The sequence below is a fragment of the Vespula pensylvanica genome, chromosome 5 (assembly GCF_014466175.1).
Source record: "Vespula pensylvanica isolate Volc-1 chromosome 5, ASM1446617v1, whole genome shotgun sequence".
Lineage (NCBI taxonomy): Eukaryota > Metazoa > Arthropoda > Insecta > Hymenoptera > Vespidae > Vespula > Vespula pensylvanica.
The window spans coordinates 528,102-550,344 of NC_057689.1; the positions used below are offsets into that span (position 1 = coordinate 528,102).

Consider the following 22,243-nt stretch of genomic DNA (forward strand, 5'->3'; position numbering starts at 1 on the left):
GCTGCTGACAGAAGCGAACGCGCGACGGAAATAGGACATCCGCGAACGCGGGATTTTCCTAGATACCCAGGTCTGATGTAATAGAAAATGGAACGGGTGCCTTCGATTTATTAAAATATCTAATCAAAACTTTCCTAGGCCGTTAAAGAAATAATAGGGAGTTAGTTTTGACAGGTCTGGGATACGTTGATTTTTCGAGGAAAAAAATGAGAGAGAAAGAGAGGAAGAGGAAGGAGAGACGGATTGCGCAGCATTTGCCACAGATCGATAAACCACCGATTCGAACGAGAGAACGTGTGTTACTCGATGATAAAAGCAGACGACAACCACGATCTCTCGCACAGGACGATATCCCGCAGAGTCGGCAGCGAATAGAAGAGATCAACAACGAAATTACTGTCCTTTGCTTTCGCTAGTATACTTCGTTAAAAGGAATATGTACTACGCGTGGACGCTTTTCCCGTAAGCCGTATGGACCGAAACGATTTTTCTTCGAGGAAATGGATTCGCACAAAGGGAAAAGAGAAAAGAGAATGATATTGTCGGAGGAAACAACGAGAATGGACACGTAGACGTCGCTCAGACGTGTACCGTGCTCTTTCTCTATCTTTTTCAAAGAGAGCGATACACGTTCGGGAAGGAGATTTAGAGCGTAGAAAATCGACGCCGCGTCTCGCTTCTCTTCGACTCGTCTTACGAATTCGAAGTCGAAAGTCAAGCGCGAGACGACGACGTCGACGTTGACGTCTATGTGTTGTTGTTGTTGTTGTTGTTGTTGCCACTGCTACTGCATACCCTCGTTATCGCGTTACCGAGACTCCTACGGGTTATCTATCAGCCTAGTTTCATCCAATTCCCTTTCTTTTTTCCCTGTCGCGACGACAGAAAACGAGAAAAAAAGAGAGAGGAAAAAGTACCATGTTCTTCGAGACAGAGTAAACTAATAATACTGCTACTCCTACGAGAGAGGGAGAGAGAGAGAGAGAGAGGGAAAGAGAAAGAGAGAAATGGTTGGATCGACTCGGACAGAAGAAGAAGAAAAAGAAGATGAAGAAGACGAAGGATTTACCAGCAAGAAGATCGATTCTAGTCCTGCTCCTATCGCTGTCCTCGAACCCTTGAAGATCGTCCACGTAATCATCCTCGTAGTCCTCTCTGTGCTTCCTATTATCCTTGTAGTTAGAAGAAGCATGAGAGTTGCGAGTTAAGCCGCCGTTGTTCGTCGTCGAGCCTTTCTGCGCGGCCTGACGGACTTTCGCCTGATGACGAGAGTTGAAGAGGACAGCCGGCGGCGGCAGCGTCGAGAGTTGAGTACCTTGGAGACGTTTCTGCAGATATCTGGCCAGGAGAGCTTGAACCGCGTCGTTCTCGGCCGTGCCTGGAAGACAGAAAGAGAGACGTCCTCGTCATCGTCCGAATTCATTACTTTTCTATTTTTTTTTTTTTTTGTTCATTTTGTTTGCCTTTATTTCGGTTTGTTTTGTTTTGCTCAGCTCTGTTTTGCCTTGCTTTGCCTTGTCTTCTTTGCATTGCATTGCTCTGCTCTACTTCGTGTTTCTCATTTTATCCTTCTTCTCTCTCTCTCTCTCTTTCCATTTCACGTATCTTTTTTTTTTCTTTTCTCCTTTTCTTTCTGTCTTCGTTCACTATCTCTCCTTTTATCTTTTTATCTCCTTTCTCTTTGATTTTACTTATCTTTCTGCGCTTCGTCGATCATCCTCGATCGTTTACGAACTACCGAGAGGAGTCGGTCCTTCTTCCTGCCTTCCGTCCTTTTCTTTCTTTTTTTCTCTTTTTCTTTCTCTTAACACACACACACACACACACGCGCGCGCACAGTTCCACGAGGACGACGAAACAATGGAGAGGATTGATACGGTGCGTCCGATACTTTCTTTTTGTCTGTCTATCTATCTATCTATCTATCTATCTATCTATCTATCTATCTATCTCTCTCTCTCTCTTTCTCTCTCTCCTTCGAAAGAAAGAGTATGCGGAAGGTCAAAGAAAATACTCGAGAGAAAGAGAAGGAATTTTCTATGGAAAAAGATGGAATGCGTACGAAGGAGGAAACTGCGTGAATTCCGAAAAGATCGTGAAAAGAAATTCGTAGATATGCAAGTTATGCGATAGCATATTGAAAATAAAATATTTCTGGGAAGAGGAGAGAAGAAAAGAGAAGAGAAAGAGAAGAGGATTTTTCGAGTGACATCGGACGAATCCAATGCGATTTACGAGGCACGGGAGTGAAAGCTCGTCAAAGGTCAAGTTTAATAGAAGATCCTTGACGGCACTCCAATTTCGATTGCATTAGACGTGAAACCGTTAGAGCAAAACGTCGACGGGCGTTCGAGTCCTCCCGAGCATCTCACTCTCGATCGAGAGGACATGTTCTAACGCATTGTCTGAATAAATAAACAAAGGAAAGTGAAGCGGATCAATGTGTTTCTCTCCTCTCTCTCTATCTATCTCTATCTCTGTCTCTCTCTCTCTCTCTCTTCTCGTCACCGAACAAAATTTGATTTCGTTTCATTCCCCTCGAATCACTGCGAAAGATAAAACGTAACTACTCTTCTACCCTATCTCTCTCCGCTATTATTATTCTGATTTATTTGTTTAAAAAACAGTAAAAAAGGGACGAGAAAAAAAACAAGAAAAAACAAAAAGAGCCAGGAGGCGTACGCAGTCGAGGTGAATTTATGAATACTGGTAATAAAAAGAGAGGAAAAGTAAAAAAAAAATATAGCGGAAACTCGCCCCGGGCGGTGTACGCGCGTTTAAAAATTACCCTGAGCTTTTGTATTTTCATTGACTCTTGCTCAATAGTGATATAACTTTTTGGTCGGATGAGTCGATTTGAATAAACATTGATTAAATTGAAAATAAAATTTGATCTGCGTTACACGCTGTGCCTCTACCGGTCTCTTTCTCTCCCTCTCTCTCTCTCTCTCTCTCTCTCTATCTTTCCTTTTCTCGATATACGACGCAAATACTTTTAATCGTTTGAATAGATGTACGTACCATCGAAGACGAATATCGTCGCTATAATGGCAAGCGACGCGTGGAATCGAGAAAGAATAATAAATTCGTCGAAGGGATAACGAGTACTCGTCGTTTATCCTCTCCTCTGATTTTTTCCTCTCGATTTAAGGCTCGATCGATATACTCGTAGGTCGAGATTTTACGCGAAAAGTATGATCCGGTGACGGTACGTAGATATACATATATCGCATAAATAACAGAGAAACTTTATTTGAACAGGCTCACTCTCGCAACAAGCACTTGACCCGCGCGCGCACCGAGAGCGAAGCAATAAATATGACGCGACGGTAGCGTACCGAAAAATTGAACAAAAGCGGATGATGTATTTTCTAGTCGGGTTTCGTTCGAAACGCTCCTCTTAATCAGGCAAAAAGCGTGGAGAAACGCGTTACGCTCAGCGTGACTTAATCAACTATTGAAAACTGTAGAGATAAATAAATAAGTTGTAGCAAACAGCGAGCGATGTATGCGTGTACACGTACGTGCGTAACGAACGCGTACGACGAAAGTAAAAAACATCGAGAGAGAGAGAGAGAGAGAGAGAGAGAGAGAGAGAGAGAGAGAGAGAAAAGAAAGAAAAAAGAAATAAACACGAGAGGATCGCATCCTCCTTGACGTTTGGTTAACCTGAAAAGGAAAAAAAAGAAAAAGAAGCGGAAAAGAAAAAAAGATAGGGAAAAAAATCTTTGCGAAGTTGGAAAAATTGATAAAAAAAAATTATCGGTATCATGAGCGAAGATATTTCGAGTTGGCTCGAAGCGACGGAGCTAAAAATTTCTTTATTATGTCGTTGACGGTATCTTTCTTAGCTTTTGATCTATCGATCCCGATACTGATCCACGGTCTTTTTACGTTGATTTTCCTACGACGACTTATCTTCGATATATTCGGCAAGCTTCTAGCACCTTGGCTCCATCCAAATCCTTATGTACGATTCGACGAGTACTCTTGGAAAGAAAGGGGAAGATTTCAAAGGAATTCGAATCAACGAGAAAGGATCATGGGATCGAAGTGTCCTCGAAAATGCAAGTACGTCGAACGATCGACCATATTTCCGATATCGCAGAGGATTTCGATCGAGAGTTCCAGGTCGGGCGACTATATCGATCGGACGCCTCGATAGAGTACCGTTTAGGAGATTAAATATCGCTCGACTCTTAACGAACGCGAAAAAGTGATTGGTTTTGATTACGAAGCGACTTTATTTAAACCGTCAAAACTATTCGTTAGGAGCGATTCGAAGTGTTCCCGTTCTCTCGAAAAGGCGGACGATCGGAAATGATTAGGCGTACCTCGTTGCTTCCGCTTTTCAGACCAGAAGACAACGAGAACAACGAGACCGAGGCCGATCCGGAAAAACGGGAAGCTGTGCAAAAGAATTCGACGGAGAGCGCGAGCGTGCAGGCGAAGATGAGTTTGGATCTAATAGTCGAGCAATTGAAGCACGAAATATCCTTGAAGGACATAGAAGACAAGGAGCAAAGCGTTCCAACGACGGAGGAGGAAGCAGCGGAACCGAAGGATTTCTTCGAGACAGCTTTCGAAGAAGGTCCGAAGGTCGTTGAGCACGAGGAACGAGGCGCAACGACGGACGAGGACGAAGAAACGACCGACGCAGCCGACGTAAACGTCGTTTCGATGAATTTAGAAAAATTCGAGACGGAAGAGAGAGAGACGATAGATCGGCAAGAAGAGGAAGAAACGATTTCGCCGAGGGAACCGTAAGTCCGCAGGAAATAAGCGACCGCAGGAAGTAAGAATAAATTGTTTAGGGCAGACGAAACGTACGAAAGGAAAGAAGAGAATTTGTACGGGCTTATTCGATCGATGATAGCGGCGGAAGTGAAAAGATACGAAGAGAGAGAACGGCAGCTCCTGAGGAAAGTTCGTTCGGACACGACCGACGTCGGTGGAAGGTGGACGAACAAACGGACGTTTTTCCTATCGAATAAGTATACCTATGATCTACGATAGAGATTTTCGAACGATCGACGAAAAAAAAAAAACAAAATCTGACGAATCGAAATGATTGCAGCGAAGACGCGTCGGGAGAGACGGAAAAGGAGGAGGACGAGGACGAGACGAGAAAGATCTCGAAGCGTCTCAGCGTCGAAAACGATATGGTTACGGAGAATCGACTCGAAAGGGACAACGACGACGTTGGCTTTACTTCGATGTTCGTTATCGGGCCTAAAAAGTCCTCCGACAGTTTCGAGGAAAGAAAAATTAACGAAGGGGGAAAGTAAGTGGACGAGGGGCGAGCGTTAACGACGTCGACGACGACGACGACTAGAGACGTTTTATTACTTTTCTTTTTTTTTTCTTTTCTTTTTCCTTTCATCCCTCTTCTCTAATCTCGCGAGATCGTTGTCGTACCGTAGCACGTCGACGAAAGACGACGATAAGAACGAAGAGGAAGAGGAAGAAGGAGGATTCAAAGATCGGGAGACTCAAACCGAACGAGTACACACCATACACGCGGCGAGAAGTTGTCCACTGCGAAAGAGATGCATCTATCGGTTCTTCTTCGCCGACCCTCATAACAGAGCCGAACTATTTGGATGGATCCATCGAAAAGCCTCCGATAATCTCATCTACGAGAAGGGCAAAGCTAGCGGGAGTCCCAGTTACGTGCCGCTTACCGAGAGGTTTCGATGGAGATACGTCGAACCGAGGAAAGCTCGTTAAAAGTGCCGCGCGAGTTCTCTCGGATCTTGTTGAAAAATTCATTCTATCTCTCGCCGGTTTGTTTTCCGACGCTTTTGCTTCTCGAGTGGCAAAGGAGGGAGAAGGAAAAGGGGAAAAGTCGAGAGAGTAAGCCCGTCATCCTCGATCGTTCTTTCTCTTCTCTTCTCGTCGAGCGGAAAAAAATAAAAAAAAAGAAGCTTCCTCGTCTAAACAGGCTCCTCTTGCTTATCTTAGCGCTTCTCTCTCTCTCTCTCTCTCTCTCTCTCTTTCTCTCTCTTTCTATACGCTTTATCCCCGAGAGTTTCATCGAGACCGCATTCGCAAAAAACACAGACTTACCAATTTCGGCCCAGCCAGCTCTCTCCCAGAGTTTCCAAGAATTAGGCCGATCGGAGAAAAGTACCCGACTTTGAGAATATCTAATTCGACGACGCGACGGACGACGCCTTCGGGCTTAGCGGAGAAGGAGGAACCGGCGGACGGATGATACTTGATATAAATGAAAGTATATCAATATTTACGGTTGCTTGCCTACTTTCCAAGATTCTTCCTCGGTGGTGTACGCGCGCGATTGTTTGATGTTTGTCGAGTGTAAATTGCAGAGAATCCTAAGTAAACGTTCACGGGTTCGCGCAGGCGCGATACGATGTCCGAAGGAAAAGTGCCTTAAGTAATGGTAAACATAGAGAGGAAAGAGAGGGCAGGGGAGGGGGATATAAGAAAGGAAAAAAAAGGAAAGGAAAGGTGGTGCCTTAGGCACGTTTCGCTCGTTGCCACTGAAATTTAACGGAGATGGTTTATTTTGGGTACCCTTTACCTCCACGATCGAACGTTTGAACGAACGCGGATAGGTATAATAAAGATGTACCGAAAGTATCCTAGACGAAGATTCCAAAGCAAAAAGGGAGAAAAGGTATCATAGGTCTCACGATCGCGGATAAAAAGAGAAACTCGCGGACGTCGGGATGGTCCGTCGGTGGAACGGTAGAAAATTAAGCGTCGCTGTCTCGTTCAACTTTTTCTCTCGTGGAATTCTTTTCCCGTTCGCCGTTCGGGAGGGAAAGAAAACGGACGCCTCGAACAAATTATCTTCGGTCGCAGTGGACTTCCGCTGGGACTTTTCTTGTCTCCGACCTAACCGAACGAAGAGAGAAAGAATAGTAGCTTTTAGATAAATTCAGCGGCTATCGAAGAAAAGCTTTTTTATCGGACTCGGAGAGAATCGAACGTTGGTCCGTTCGTACGATTGGAAGGAGGAGCACGTGTAAAATCGCGAAGGTTGCTATTAAAGAGAGGATGGAGAAAGACGAACGAGCGCGTCCTCCTTTTCAAACTATTACGACACGTCATCGTCCTCTAAGCAACTTTTCCTTTCGCGTTGAACGTAAGCTTCGTTAAATGGAAGTTACGGGGCTGCTTCACCGATTTGGCATCGAATGCCTAACGCGAAGTGACAGTCCCATTAATGCTTTCGCCTGTGGCGGACGTACGAATTAGCCGCGCGAGGAAGAGACGAGAGAACGGGGGAGAGAGGGGTCGAGGAGGGGAGAAGCTGACTGACCGACATTCGGATTTAATTAGCGCGCAATTTCTATCGTGACGGGAAGTTTTAACGTTGTCCTCTCCTCCTCCTCCTCCTCCACTCCCTCCCCTCCCCGTTTACTCGCCCTTCGATCTTCTGCCTTTCGCCAAACGATTTAACGAGCCGCCGCCCGGAATATTGCAGGTCGATCGATCTTCGACGAGACGCTCGAATTTGGCCACCGAATTATTTCACAATTTTTATCGAACATGCTCGTTACTAAAAAAGATAAAAATAGAAAGGGAATAAAAGCGGATCATGCGATATCGAGCGTTAATAATAGCGAGCAGTAGGCAATTGCAATGCAATGACTGATACGTTAATGGAAGCTTTAAATATTAAAATATCGATGTTACGTGTTCGACTGAACGTCCCTCAAGCGGAGAGCATTGATACGCTCGAAATTTGTAACGCCTTTCTACAATAATAATAATAATGATAATGATAATGATAATGATAATGATAATGATAATGATAATGACGATGATGACGATGATAACGATAAATGTTAATAGCTGATAGCTAAGGGTGCTGTTCGGCGAGATAACCATCCTCTAACCGAAGGAGTTTCGGATATCGCGAGATCGTTTGCCAACTCTCCGATTTTCTCCCTCGATCTCTATTTCCTTTTATAAAGAGATAAGAAACACACGTTCTTACTTCGTCTCCTGTCAGCAAAGACGGAGGACACGCGTCTTACTCCCCTTGTCGTTCCTAATAAAATTGGTCTTCCTTTCAAACTTTCCGGTCCTCGTCCTCGTACTCGTCCTCTTCTCCAGCGTATAGCAAGAGAAAGAGAGAGAGAGAGAGAGACTCGTAGACTAGGAAAATGGAAAAAAAAGGAAAAGGAAAAGGAAAAAGAAAGAGAAAGAGAGACGGAGACGGAGAAGCGATAAAGCTGCCTCGCAATATTTTCCAGTCTCGCGCACGGCTCGCATCTCGCGCAGGCTTTCCTCAGGAATGTCCGATCGAATAAAAAGAGAAAGCTTGTCGGAAGCATGTGTACTATCTTACGAATGAATTTTATCCTAGTCCCAGGGAATAAAAAAGGAACGAGAGAAAGAAAGAGAGAGAGAGAGAGAGAGAAAAAGTCCGATCGGAAATTTAACGTTGTACTCGCGGATGGGATTTTCGAGTTATTTTAAAAACGAATCGATGTATGGTCCTATGAAAAATTTATCAATAACGAAAGAAAAGAAAAATATCTGGAATATTCTCATACCATTTTTTAACGATACGATCTACGATACTTCGAGGTACACGTTGATTCGTTCTAATGTACATATACAACGCGCATAGGTCTTCAACCGTTCCGCCCTTTTTCCAACCGCAGCTCGATGTTGGGATTGTTTCTCTTTCGAAAGTCTCGCATTCCAGCGAGACTCGTAGATTTTACGGAAACGTTGAAAATTCATCGTGAAAAATAGATTTCAACGATCACTATTTCGACGAAAAATAGATTTCAACGTCGCACGAGGTTACAACGTCGAACGGTAAGCATCGATTCGAATGTCGAACGACGTTCGAAGCGAAACAAAATTGTCTTTTTTCTCTTCCCTTTTTTTTTCTTTTTATCCTTCTCTTTTCCCTTTTTCCTTTTTTTTTTTTTTTTTATTAATCCGCAGGGTACGATAGCGAACAGTGGAAAATCTCGGATCTGGGTTATCGAAGTACGCCAAACTTTGATTCTCCATCGTGTCCCGCGAAAGATACTTTTGATCCTTTTCTCTTTTTTTCTATTCGTTTACCTCGTTGGATTAGTTTGATCTTTTCGTCGATATTATTAACGCTTTGCACGCATCGGTTACGATCTCTTACGTTAAACTATTAATCCTACTATTAATAAACTGGATTTATATGCGCCAAACGTTTGATCGAATTTACGAGCAAAGCTGCGGTCTGAAAGTAGGTTTTCGTTCTTTCTAACCGGTTATACGACATCTCTTATAAACGAGAAAAGCACGTTGGTTTTCAAAAGGTCAAAACAAATGCCTTCGACTCCGAACCTCCTCCAAAGCGTATCGATCAAATATTACGTTGTATTATCCCTCTTGAAACGATAAGCAATCGTGGAAGAAAATGAGCGAAACTTTTTCATCGTTCAACGGACGTAAAAAGAAGATGATGAAAAAGAAGAAGAAGAAGAAGAAGAGAAAACGAAGACTGCAAAATAAAAAGGCTCGGACGAAGTCGTGCATATCTTTGCGTTCGAGAGCATACGGGGTATCTCTAGAACGGTGTGGTGAACAAATTCCGTCTCGTAATTGGCGGCTTTTTCCGCGGTAATTGGAAGCGACCGCGCGGCCTCTATCCGTAGATATCGAAATGTCGAGGAAAACGGAAACTGGGAGAGGAAGAAAAAAAGAATTAAAGGAGGAAGGGAAGAGAGCGTTAAATGAGAGAAAAAAAAGCAATGCTTCGAGAGTGCTTCTCCAACCGTGAGGGGTGGAAAAATGAAGAACGTAAAAAAGAAGACGAAGAATAAATAAACGAAGAGAAAAGAAACGGATGAAATTTATTATTGTAGAATCGGCAAGAGATCGAATTAAAAAAAAAAGAGAAGAAGAGAAGAGAGGAGAGGAGAACAGGAAGGAAAGGAAAAAGATGAAGAAAAAACAAAGAAAGAGCAAAGAAGAACATTTTTCTGGGCACGCGCGAGTTCGCGAGAAGATAAAGAAATCGAGTCTAAATCGTTTTATAGGAGAGAAAGACTCGAGAGCTTTCCGCTTTAACTGCAATTATCCTAACTTCCGAGGATCGTTCGACCCTTTGACCCGACCTTTTACCCAACCCTTCGCCCCACCACGTGCCTCTACCATCGCACGTTTCTCTCTTTCTCATTCGAAGAAAATTTCTGGCATGAAACTTTTCCCAAAGTGAGTCAGAAAGAAGTGTTTTCCCGGTTGTTCCGCTTCCCTTCCTCATCGAGAAAGAGAGAAAGAGAGAGAGAGAGAGAGAGATTAGGACTAAGGTCCGTCTATCTCTCTCAAAGGGACACTGCACGACATGCGAGACAGATTCAAACGTAAAGAGGCATATACTTAATGCATAAGACGAGACGACAAACTTCATTGTAATTTCCCTGCAGAATAAACTTCAATCCAATTTTCCAGGGAAAAAGATTTTTCTATCGACGTTGACACGAGTTTCGAACGTTTCATCGAACTTTAACACGCATTATTCTACGAGCGTTAGCAGACAACAAATGATAAAATAAATATTTGTTCGAAAAAAAAGAGAGAGAGAGAGAGAGAGAGAAAAGGGCATTTCGAAGTTTCATATAGCGCGCGTACGTATAAAGTTTTCGCCGTTTTAAATCAAATAGAATTTGAATACATACTGCATTATGCTCACACAAACAAGCTCGTACAATATTTATGGAAATCGGAATGTTAAATTCGAATTTATCCAGTCTCCGGAAATAGATTAATTAATACGCTTGCTTAATTTTGGTTCTGCTTCTAAACGAAGCTCAAATTTATCTTGTTTTCCACGAAAGTGCGTACATATATTTGAACTTTTCCGAAACACGTCAGTATAATAGTCTTCGGTTTACTTCAACGTAGACAGATATAAAGAAAAACAATATCGCCTAGTTTTTTCAAACTACATTTTACACTCGAGCCCTGCCTCAATGTACTACGCTAACGAAGAGGAGGGATGCGAAAGGGCGAGTACGTACGTGAAGAATGGAGAAAAAGTTGGTAAATAAGAAGGAATGAGAAGAGAGAGAGAGAGAGAGAAAAAACGGAAAGGAAACATAAAAAAAAAAGAGAAAAGGAAAAACGGAACGAGAGAAAGAAAGACAGAAGCTAATAATAAACAAAAAAATAAAGAAAGAAAGAAAACGAAATGAGTAATGATTCGTAAGTTGCGCATAATGTTAATTATACAAATGGTAGAAGCGTGATGCCGGAGGGAGGGAAACTGTCGGGAAAACAACACGGCAACGATATCGTCCAGCCCATTTCAGGGAAAAATCGAGATACCGTGGCGCGCAACGTACGATATTTGCATACAATGCAGCGATCGCGAGAGCTAGGAAGCGTGCGCGTGCGCGCCCGCGCGCGCGCCAACACACTCGATGCACAAACAATAGTGCGCTCGTTCTTTTTTTTTCTTTCTTTTTTCCGTTGATACTGCCGTGCAGTAGGAAGAGAGAGGAAGAGCACACGTGTCCGTACCGCCGTAACGTAAATCATACCACGAATAAATCGAAATCTCTCGTCGTGGATCGCGCTGTTCCTGGCGTTTGTAAGCGACAAAATGGATCTATCTATCTTTCTCTCTCTCTCTCTCTGTTTCTCTCGCTATCATACTCCACAGCGATACCCTTTACTCCCTTTCCATCCCCTTTCGTTTCATCCGTCTTATTGTAATTCCCTTTAACGCGTGCCGAGAGATCGTCCTCCATTTTTACTCCCCTCCCGACGATACTAACTTACGCGTTTAATCGAAATCGCGAAGCGCTTTTTCTATTCGTTCCACCATTCAAAGTATTAATTCGAGGATATATTCTCTTTTTCTTTTTTTCTTCTCTCGATAGATACGCATAATCCGACGTAGCAGAAGCTCGTAATAAAAAAAATGTTACGAATTTTTTCAATTCTCGACGTTTTATCGATCAACGTTCCATTTTATTCCTCGCATCCGCTAATGAATATGTTAATTAGTAACGCGCCAACGTTTCTAAATCCCTTTTTCGAATGAGATGATAAGAGGTAATCCTTCGTATCTCGTTCTTTCTCTCTCTCTCTCTCTCTCTCTCTCTCTCTTTCTCTCTCTCTTTTCCTATAGCTCGATGAATAACTTCAAAGTTCCGACTATGGATATTTTCCATGGCCCATTAACGTTTGAAAGAATCAATGTGACGACGCAGTAGGAAACGTTGCAATTGTCACGAGCTGTGTAATATGACGCTGCATTACGTTCGCGCCAAGAAGAAAGGAAAAAAGTATGAATCTCTCTCTGTCTCTCTGTGTGTGTACGCGTGGATGCGTATAAAAAGAGGGGAAGAAAATATGAAAGTACGCGTAGATGTTGGTGCAGTCGCGATATTACACGGTAAACGTAATACGACATGGCGTTACAGACTCGAGCTCGGAAAAAGTAAATTAGCATAGAGCTAGAGATAGCTACAAAAAGGATGAAAAGGAAACAAAAAAAAAAATATATAAATAAATAAAGAAAGAAAAGAAAACGAGAGAGAAAGAGAGAGATGCGAAACGAGACGAAAGTGATTCACGAAATATGTATGTCTCTTGCCATTTCTTTTTCACCGTCCTTTCCACCGTCATACTTCTTTCTGTAATTTTCAAAAGGAGAGCATGAAAAAAGGGAGCGGTCGATCGAGAGCAAAGGACGAAATAAAATAATGGACGCCTCGGTTACTAGCTGCGAGGGAAACGAGTAGAATGAGGGTGCTGGCGATAAAATTACAATCAGGGTGCGGCTCTAGCGATGCTCTGGTAATGATCGCGATGCGTTTGTCGAACGAATTTGTAAAGAGGACAGACAGAGAGAAAGAGAGAGACAAAGAGACAGACAGAGAGAGAGAGAGAGAGACACAGGGGATGATCGGGCGATTGTTCACCGGCATTCGCGTTAAATATGCGGGATAATTAGCAATTAAAACGCTGTAGGCAGAACTCGCATGACGAACGACAGATGCTACCCTTCCCTATCGATACGTTTACCGCTGCGTGCTCACAAAACTATCCCTTTTTATTACTCCTAATTGCAAGGATTCGTTAACACGTTCATTATCTCAACATCGAAGTAATCGTCGAGCTATAGCCGCATCCTTAATCAAGTAATTACATATATTGGCAAATGTTACGACACAGGTAATTACGAGGAAAATAGGAAAATTTCCAATTACTTTTGATTCCACTTTAATTGTCTTTGGGGGCCCCATCGAATTCCAAGCTAATTTCGTGCAAACTCATCCAATTTAGGCGAGAGTACGGGGGGAATGAGATCGTTTATGACGAGAGAGGCCGAGGAGGGAAAATGCAACTCCTTTATGGGAGTTGGCTCGCACGGGAGATGACAGCTACGTGACCGCGAGTATCAAACGATTTCCTCCCTCCTCCTCCTCCTTCTCTCCTTCTCTTTATCCGCGCGTCGTGTTCTTTCTTTCTCTCTTTCTCCCTCAAAGCTTATTTCAAGGATTTAATGCCTTGATGGAAACGATTTCCCGCTCGTTGTACCGACGAGTCCTTGTTATCGAGCACGACCTCGATACTTACTACTTCTTCCTTCTTCCTCCTCTTTTCGCAGCTTTTTCTCATCGTCGAATAGGCAAATAAGAGAGAACCTTCGTCGGTTTGCCGATCGCGTACCATCGTATAAAATATAAAGTCCCGTATAAAGTCACGCGATCCTTCGACGATCGCTCGAAAGGAGCCATCCGTTGGAAGCTTCGTATTTCACGTAAAAGATCGATCTCGAAGAATATTCTAAATAAAAATGGGATAAGCGAGTATCGCGCGTCGACGTTACCCATACTTTGAAATTACCTCGTCGTAAGAGCTTGTATTTGCCGCTATACACAGTCACAGTTATCGTTGGAAGTTCCACGATATCCACGATATAATATCCACCGTCTAACTACGTTGCCGTTTTAATAAACTTTCAATTTCCATCGATCGAAATATCGATCGGAGTGGAAAATTTTCTATCGTCGGGCAAACGAAGGAAAAAAAGAGATAGATAGATAGATAGATAGATAGATAGATAGATAGATAGATAGATAGATAGATAGAAACGAGATAAACTCTATCCGCGGAGAAAATAAAAGCTCGACGTATCCATTCTACTTTAATCACTGTCGCACGGAGATTACCTATTATATCCCTTCGGTGCAACAACGGCATAACCGGGCTTTCGAGGCATCGCACGTCGCGCCGTGGAAAAGCACTTGGCTCGATCGACCTCGTTATTTCCTTTTTGCCTCGCGCAGCGCACACTTCCACATTCAAACGCGACTTCAACTTGGAATTAAATTTCTCCTTGTATCGCGCGCGACGCTTATCCACATCCTCTTCTTTTTCTTCTATTTCTTCTCCTTCGAACGATAGAACGAACTATCTTCGAGAGAGAAAGAGAAAGAGAGAGAGAGAGAGAGAGAGAGGAGGGAGAGATAGCTTAATAAATAATTGAAATTTGCGAGTTTACGAAGAAGACCGATACAAATCGGCGATCGACGATCGGCGACGCAATTTCGTAACTCTCTTAGTACTTACTGGTATTTTTCTCTCTATACTGTGGGAGAACTCCAACGACGAGACAACCGAGAGTCAGGTACACCGCGAACCAGGAATGGTCCATCGTAATACGTTCGACTGTAACAGAAATATAAAGAAAGCGTTTAAAGGTTAGTTCGATCTCGAATTTTGCCAATTTCTTGATCGTTCCGCCGATGCGTCTGGATCGAACGATCGCGCGTCCTACGACTTGGAGGGGTTAGAAGATTGTTCCCCTTTGGACGGGCGTAATGAGAATATTCGACTTTTATCTTTCGTATCGAAGAAACGTCCGACATCGATCGAACTCGTAAAATCGTATTACCGGCTACGTAGATATTCTCCGCTTTCGGCGATACTCTCACGCGAGCGATACTCTCACGAGCGATACTCTCACGAGCGATACTCTCTCGACGATATTCTAGTCGGAGGAGGGTGGTGGAGCTTTCTCATCCCCCGAAATCCTCCGCGTTCGAAGCAGTATCCGTTCTCTCGCCCTCTGATCGAATTCGCGCGAACGGACGTTGGTATTAGCAGGCCATACGCGAGCAGCCTAGCAATCATCGAGCTCCTCCATGGTAATCGATCGTTATAATGGCCTTCACGTCATTGACAACTTGTCGAACGTTAAAGCCGAGCTCTGACGCTGTCAGGAATCAGAGAGAAACCCCCTATCGACGCGAACTCGTCGATTATTGACCTCGATTATTCTCCCTATCCCCTCTGCCCTGTGCAATACGCGTTTTCACAAACGCGTTATTGTCCCGTTCGCGTTTATTCTTCGCGACAGCTGTCGGATGTATTACCGAGAACGAATTAGAAAGGGGCAGGGCTAGGTAGAGAGAGGACAGGGAAATTTTGCAAATCGCCGGAGAGAAACTCTGGGAGAAAACTTGACTGAACTAAAGAGGCTCGAGGATACGGATATCCGGTAATGGGGGGTAGTTGGACTAATCGACTGCTATCTATTTTGCATCGCAATTGCTTTTCCCTCGCGTTCTCGCGACTCCCGAATAGTTTCTCCGACTAAACTCGATTAGATACAGTTTAAATTCAAAATTATGCTAGTTTGCGTTTTACAAAAGTACGACCCCTTTCTACGCTTTACCATCGCTGACGTACATTACCTACCAAAGTCGAAACTCTAACTAACCGTTCTCCCTCGAGGTAGGTGTCTCGTCTTTCGGAGCTTACTACTAGACGGAATAAAACAAACGCGATCCGTTCTCGCGCCTTTATCCCTCTCGATGCGTCTACTATTACTACCCCCGGTGACAGGTGCGCTCAAACGATCGGTCACGAACGCGTTCCTTTCCATAACGTACGTCTTTTTCCAAACCCTCTTTTCTCCCGTTCGAGTAACACTCGATCGTCTATAAAACTTAACCAAAGTTTGCCGCGTACCGTATCCATGCGTAACGCGAATGCCGGTAGAGAGAGCTTACTGCCGCAAAGTCCCGTTAATTTCACGGCTAAAACGCCGTCGCTTTGCAGCGAGAACGAGAGAGAACGAGAGAGAGAGAGAGAGAGATAGCAAACTTTCCTCGGTTTTAGCTACAGATAATATCCATGGAAACTGGTGGTAAGATTTGAACGATGCTCCCATAAGCCGGCACGAGTTTCCGCGTTTGGCTTGCCGCGAAAACGCTCGTCGGAATAGAAGATACGCGTCGACTCGAAGAAATGGCTCCTTTAAGTCTGCCGGAAGACTGACAAACACCAGCATCCTCTTTCTCTCTCTCTCTCTCTCTCTCTCTCTCTCTCTCTCTCTCTCTCTCTCTCTCTCCTCAGACTTTACGCGCTAAGAAGACAAAACTAATAGGCGTGTACGATACAACGTTAACGTTCGAGCTCATTTTCACCTAACGCTGATACTCGGATTATCTTTCTGCCTTTCTTCTCCGTTTCTACCGTTTGCTAATCTACTCAACGATGATTACGTTGGTAACGCAAGTAAAAGCTTCGTAGAACGTAAATTATTGTCTCGACTTATACGCGAGTAAATAAGTACGTTCGCCGTGGATTTTTTTTGTTTTGTTTTGTGAATTATTGAAACGGAAAAACCTCTCTATGAAAAGGTCGTTCTCGAGTTTCCAACCTTTTCCCGGCTCGCCGGTGAAATAAATGAAAAAAATAAAGCGAGTAGCAGCGGGATAACCGTACGAGTATACTCGTATGGTATATAGGACCAGTAAAACGCGTCCCTTTCGGATTTCGAGCGAATTCGGCGATTTGACTCGATTTAACAAACCGCACGCTCCACATACATACATTACGAGAGCTCGGTGTCCGTCGCACGTTTCCAAAAGGAGGAGAGAGAGAGAGAGAGAGAGAGAGAGAGAGGGCGGAGAGAGGAGGGAAGAAGAGATAGAGGTAAAACGAATCTGTTTGATCCCTTTGGATCGTATCGTGGGATTTAGGAAACAAGCGTGACGCAAACCGCAATCTGACCCCGTGAATTAACCCTTTTACCATCCCTACCCATCTCTTACTCGTAAGATCTATTTTCCACTTTGTTCGGCCGGTTAAATTCCGCGAGTTTTCTTCGTGAGGTACGTACGGCTGGTATTTCATATTTCGTGCGGAAACTCGTTTTACAATTAGCTTACCTCCTCTTTCCCCGGCTATACCCTTTCGAAAGATGGAGAAAGAGAAGGATGCCAAAAGCGGCGATGCGATGAATTTCGCGAAAATGAAATATCCGTCCAAATTCTGTAAAGTAAAGACAAACAAGCAGCTGTGCTCGAAAATTTAGCAAAGAGAGAAAGAGCCTTTCATCGTAGACGTATCCGTTTGATCTCGTATTATGAACAAACGCGCGTTTTATAGGCAGCTACCTATGTACCACTTGGTATCTAAGGTTTACCGGATATAATATTACACTCTTGGAACGTAGAAGCGAGGACGGATGCGTGTTAACGCATAAAAAGTTTGCCGTACATTCTTCGGGAACCGACAAAAGCTATTTTCTTCCGCGAAATTTCACCGATTTTCAAGATAAGACGACAAGAAATTTTCTTTTCAGTTATCTCGTCTTTCCGTCGTAAAAAGAGAAAATAGCAACGAGGAAGGATAAACTTTGATCAACGATATTAGTTTCCAGTTTTCCCCTGGAGGATACACAAGCGCGTCTCTTTACGTCTCGTAATTGAAAGTAATCGTCGAAGAATGGAAGGAGAAGGAGGATACGGAGTAAAAAGATATCTTTGCCGATCGTTGAACGCGCAAGAATAAAAAGTAATATCGTTCAAGAGAGATATGAGGAACGTCGTTCGCGGAAAATCCCCGAGATTCGTGGAAGCCGAATCATATTTTTCGAGGTTGACCCGAGAGATCGGGTGTGAGGGGCAGAGAGATAGATATAGAGATAGAGATAGAGGTAGAGGTAGAGGTAGACATAAAGATAGAAAAGGAGAGAGAGAGAGAGAGAGAGAGAGATCTTGGCTAGAAAGGAAATCCTTCGCGGATGATTTCGTTGTATTTTTCGAAAAATCCCCTCGACGCGCGAGAGGACTACTTCTCTCGAATGCGTTTATTTCACGAGCGAACGCGCGCCGGTCGACATGGAGGAGGAGGAGGAGGAGGAGGAGGAGGAGGAGAGAAAGGAAAGGAGAACCTGCGTCCAACCAATGGACATCTCTCCTTTTCCTCGAGCTCAACCATAGATATCTTTTTCTCTCTCGCAAGCTCTCCGAGGCTTATCCTTCTTTCTCGTGCTTTCGAGTACTCCGAAAAGAAAATTTTTAGACGCGCGCGACGTAAATGTCCCCCCATTTTCTCCGAAGGATAAATATCGTCCGAGTATCGTCCTTGAGAAGGATCATCTCCCAAGAGATCCTGTATACGTGAACGCATATCCTCCTGGGTTCCTTCTACTACCATATACTTGCTATATTCTCGCACCTTGCGACTCTCTTCTCTTTGTCTTTCTCTCTTTTCTTTTCGAAGGATCTCTCGAACCTCTATCGATCACTCTCCGCACCTATAACGTTCGCGAAAGAGGAAGGAAAGATGGCGCGGAAGGAGGAGGAGGAGCAGAAGGAGGAAGACTTGGCCGAAGCTCGTTTCACGCTCAGCCGCTCGAAAATATATTCCTGGGTCGTCTCTTCCTCGCATCGACGACCTACGGAGAATACCACCGCAGTCGTCGTCGTCGTCGACGACGTCCTTCTTTCGGATAACTCGTAGAAGCGTTGCAATTAAAATTTAAAGCGTCAGCGAACACCTCGCGTCAAACCTCCTTCTCTCTCCCTCCCGATCCTTCCCCTCGTCGGAGGAAATAAAAGATGGAAGAATTTTCACGGTCCGTTTTATCGAATGCTTTTTCAAGTCGCTTTCTACTTTAGTGATATCGCAAATGGACGACGCGTTCCTTCTATGTCCTACAAAATATTCGCTTTGGATATGAGAAAAGAAGGTGGAAGACCGGCAGGACAGAAAAGATTTGTAGAACAAATTTCCTATCCAAACTTGTCCTATGTATGTAAGTACGGTCGATAATTAGGGCTCTTTGTCACAAGGATCCAAAGTAAAGTAAGGAAAAGCTTCCGCTCGAAAGTACCCGATGGAACCAACTTCCGCGCTAAGTAGCTCTCTAAAGATTAAACTAAGAATCAATGCTACTCTCCTACCAGCAGCGATTTCCTTCTCTCTCTCTCTCTCTCTCTCTCTCTCTCTCTCTCTCTCTTTTTCTCTCCTTCATCTTTCACCGACATGCAAAATTATAGCAGCTCGTTAAAACTTGCATAGTTATCTCTCGCACACATCGTAAATACCGTGCATACTTCATCGCCGAGATGGTTTTCCGAAACTAAGAATCGTTCGCGAGTTGTACCTCTTTTTCACCAAAGATGATATTAAGAGATATTAACGATGCCACGTCGACTGTCCGCACCTTCTTTTTCGCGTTCGGAGAGATGGGAGGAAAGAGAGAAAGAGAAAGAGAGAGAGAGAGAGAACGTATGTCTGTACCTGTGCGCGCGAGAGAGAGACGGAAAGAAAGAAAAATGAGGAAAAGGCCGAGATGAAAGTTGAACCCATCCTTTCCGTAAGAGAGTACCAAGACGAAGCGCGCTTGAACGCTACAAGACGGTGCGCACCGACTCTTCTTTTCTCCCGAGTGTTTCCACTCTTAATTTTCCTTTCTCGGTCTTATCACCGGCGTCGTCCGAGCCGGCTTCCGAGCATTTTTCTTACTCACCGTGATTTCTTTCCCATCGTTTTCTTCTACTCTTTCTTTCCTCGTTTAAACCGTACCTACGTTTCAACATTTGCATTTGCTTTCTTCTCTCTAATTCCAATAACGAACGACTACTTCGATTTTCTCGAGATACGGATTTCTCTTATATTTCTATCTCTTTCTTTCCTTGTTTACTTCTTCCTTCGTTCTCTCTCTTTCTCTCTCTCTCTCTCTCTCTCGCTTTTTGTTTCTCTTTCGCTTACATTCTTTCTTACATTCTTTACTTAGAATCTCGCTCGAGCGAAAGAAACGAGTTTCTTCGATGCGCCGAGGAAAAAATGTGATGGGAAGAGATATCGTTGAAAGAAAGTGAGAGGGAGAGAGAGAGAGAGAAATAAAGGAAAAGTACAAATCCGCCTCTCGTATATCGTGCCACCTCTAGAATGCTTTCAACCCTCGGGGGTAGTTCTTTTCAGACCATATTCCTTATTTGTACCAGATGCCTTCGAAGAATCCCCTACGAATAACTTGTTCGAAAATGATTGAGACGGGGACGGAGATAACGCGTTTTTCCCGTCTACGATTTGTCGAAATAAATATCGAACAAAGACGCAAAGTATCGTTCGAACGATTTCAGGGCTTTTTGCCGCGTCGGATTAAAAAAAAAAAAAAAAAAAAAAACTCATCGAGTCGGAAAATAGCGATCGTTAAATTCGAAAAGATATCTTTCAAAGCGTCACTCCGAGCATTCGAATAGGAGAGAATTTTAATACGCGAATTTAATACGGCTTCTCTCGCTCGTGTAAAGGAAATAATGAAGCAGCAAGTACGGCGACGTCCGATATTTCGTTTCATCGTTCCGCTCGAGTCATGCCTACCGACCCACCACCACCACGACCACCATCACCACACCATCATCACCACACCACCACCTTTTCCTACTTGGAACGTGGACTAATTAAATTATAAAATCTTATGAATAAATAAGCGGTACTTTATAAAGGAAAGTTGGCCGAGCGAGAACAATGAAATTCAAGCGAAGAACATCGCGACCGACGAGGACAGAAAAAACTACAAACTTTTACGCCGGCTATGAATTCTTTTAAACGAAGAAAGAGAACAATGAATAAATACGACGACTTTTGCGAGGACCGATCTCTCTCCGTCTCGCGAGAGAAGAAAGGAACCTTTCTTGCTTATTAAATTCGACCGATTTCCTGGATATTAATTAGCCGCCGTTGCTTTATTATAAAGTTGAATTGGATTTTAATACGTTGTCTTAAACGGACTTCCGTAAGAACCCGAACGCGATAGAGATCTTTTAGCGTACGATATTGCTCGTTGGAAAAGCCACCTGTTGATTTACGGAAACACAACGCTTCGGTCCGAATACTGGGCAGCTTAACTATCTCTCTTCTATTGCTCCCCCCCTCCTCCTCCCCATGTCTTTCTCTTTCGACTCTTTTAGATCAGCTCTCTCGTTTCTTCTCTTGGAAAGAAGATACTCGGAGATTCGGTGGTCGATCAGGTGCGAACAAACTCGTAAGGAGTCATGGAAATCTGGAAGGATCAGGACGAAAGATCCTAGGAAATCTCCTTGGCACTTAATTAACCACCTGATCGATACCATCCTTGGGATAAGTTTGGTCTAGCTTGAATTTCCCTGCCAAGAACGTAGCAATTCCCGCATGTGTCTTTACCAGGGATTAGTTCGGTCTCCTTTTCTCTGGTAGTATAACCAACCACCTCAGGATCGACGAACACCATTAACGGAAACCCGTTAATATCAAACGCTAACGTACGACGTAACGTGTAAAGTGACAAAGTTAAAATTACGTCTAAGAAGTACAAGACAAGGTAGAGGTTCAGGATAGCAGAAATTTTGCTCGCAGAGGAACGAAGGTACTCTGGTCGTTACTTCGTGTCAGAGATTCGACGAGTAGCTCGTTCGTTAATTAAAGGTGAGAGGAAAACCAAAGAGACTTTCGCGAATTCCAAGTAGAATAGTTTCAACCGGGCCAGACAAACGGAACAGAGAGAGAGAGAGAGAGAGAGAGAGAGAGAGAGAGAGAGAGAGAGAGAGAGAAAGATAGAGTGTGCGTGTGTGTGTGAATGAGGACAAAGGAAATTCCCGAGAAACGAAGAACGATCGATGAAAAGGAACGTAAGATTCTAAACGGCCCGACTAACAAATATCTCGTTAGGTTTATTCGACCTCAAACAGGTTTTTCTTGGTGCGTAAGCCCGTGAACGATCCTCGACGCTATCATCCTCTCCTGATAGCGCGATATCAATAACCAGCGACTCCGCGCACGTCGATCGTCGCGACGTGCGAAGTTTAGCACCTGCGTACGTCTCTTCTAGGCACCGCGACGTCTCCAATTTCATCACGCAGGCGTCCTCGTGGTGTCGAACGCAAGCAAATTCTACTCCCGTTGGAACAACACCCTTCGAACGGGACGCGTTTGCTCCCGTTGACAAGACTTGCATGATTTCCCCTAAGCC

At 43.9% G+C, this 22,243-nt stretch overlaps 1 protein-coding gene across 7 annotated transcripts in view; it reads right to left on the bottom strand.

The window, feature by feature from the left end:
• LOC122629687 (low affinity immunoglobulin epsilon Fc receptor-like) overlaps positions 1-22,243 on the bottom strand; it is a 69,012-nt gene that overhangs the window by 20,557 nt on the left and 26,212 nt on the right. For 3 of the 7 annotated variants that reach the window (XM_043813405.1, XM_043813404.1, XM_043813403.1), the window contains 3 exons: positions 14,560-14,658; positions 14,160-14,381; positions 1,070-1,378 (listed from right to left, as the gene is read on the bottom strand). In XM_043813405.1, coding sequence (XP_043669340.1) covers positions 1,070-1,378; positions 14,160-14,381; positions 14,560-14,644 — 616 coding nt within the window. In that variant the 5' untranslated portion in view covers positions 14,645-14,658. Of the gene's footprint in view, positions 1-1,069; positions 1,379-14,159; positions 14,405-14,559; positions 14,659-22,243 lie in introns of those variants that run through there. The other 4 variants (XM_043813407.1, XM_043813406.1, XM_043813408.1 and 1 more) reach the window with 2 other exon arrangements.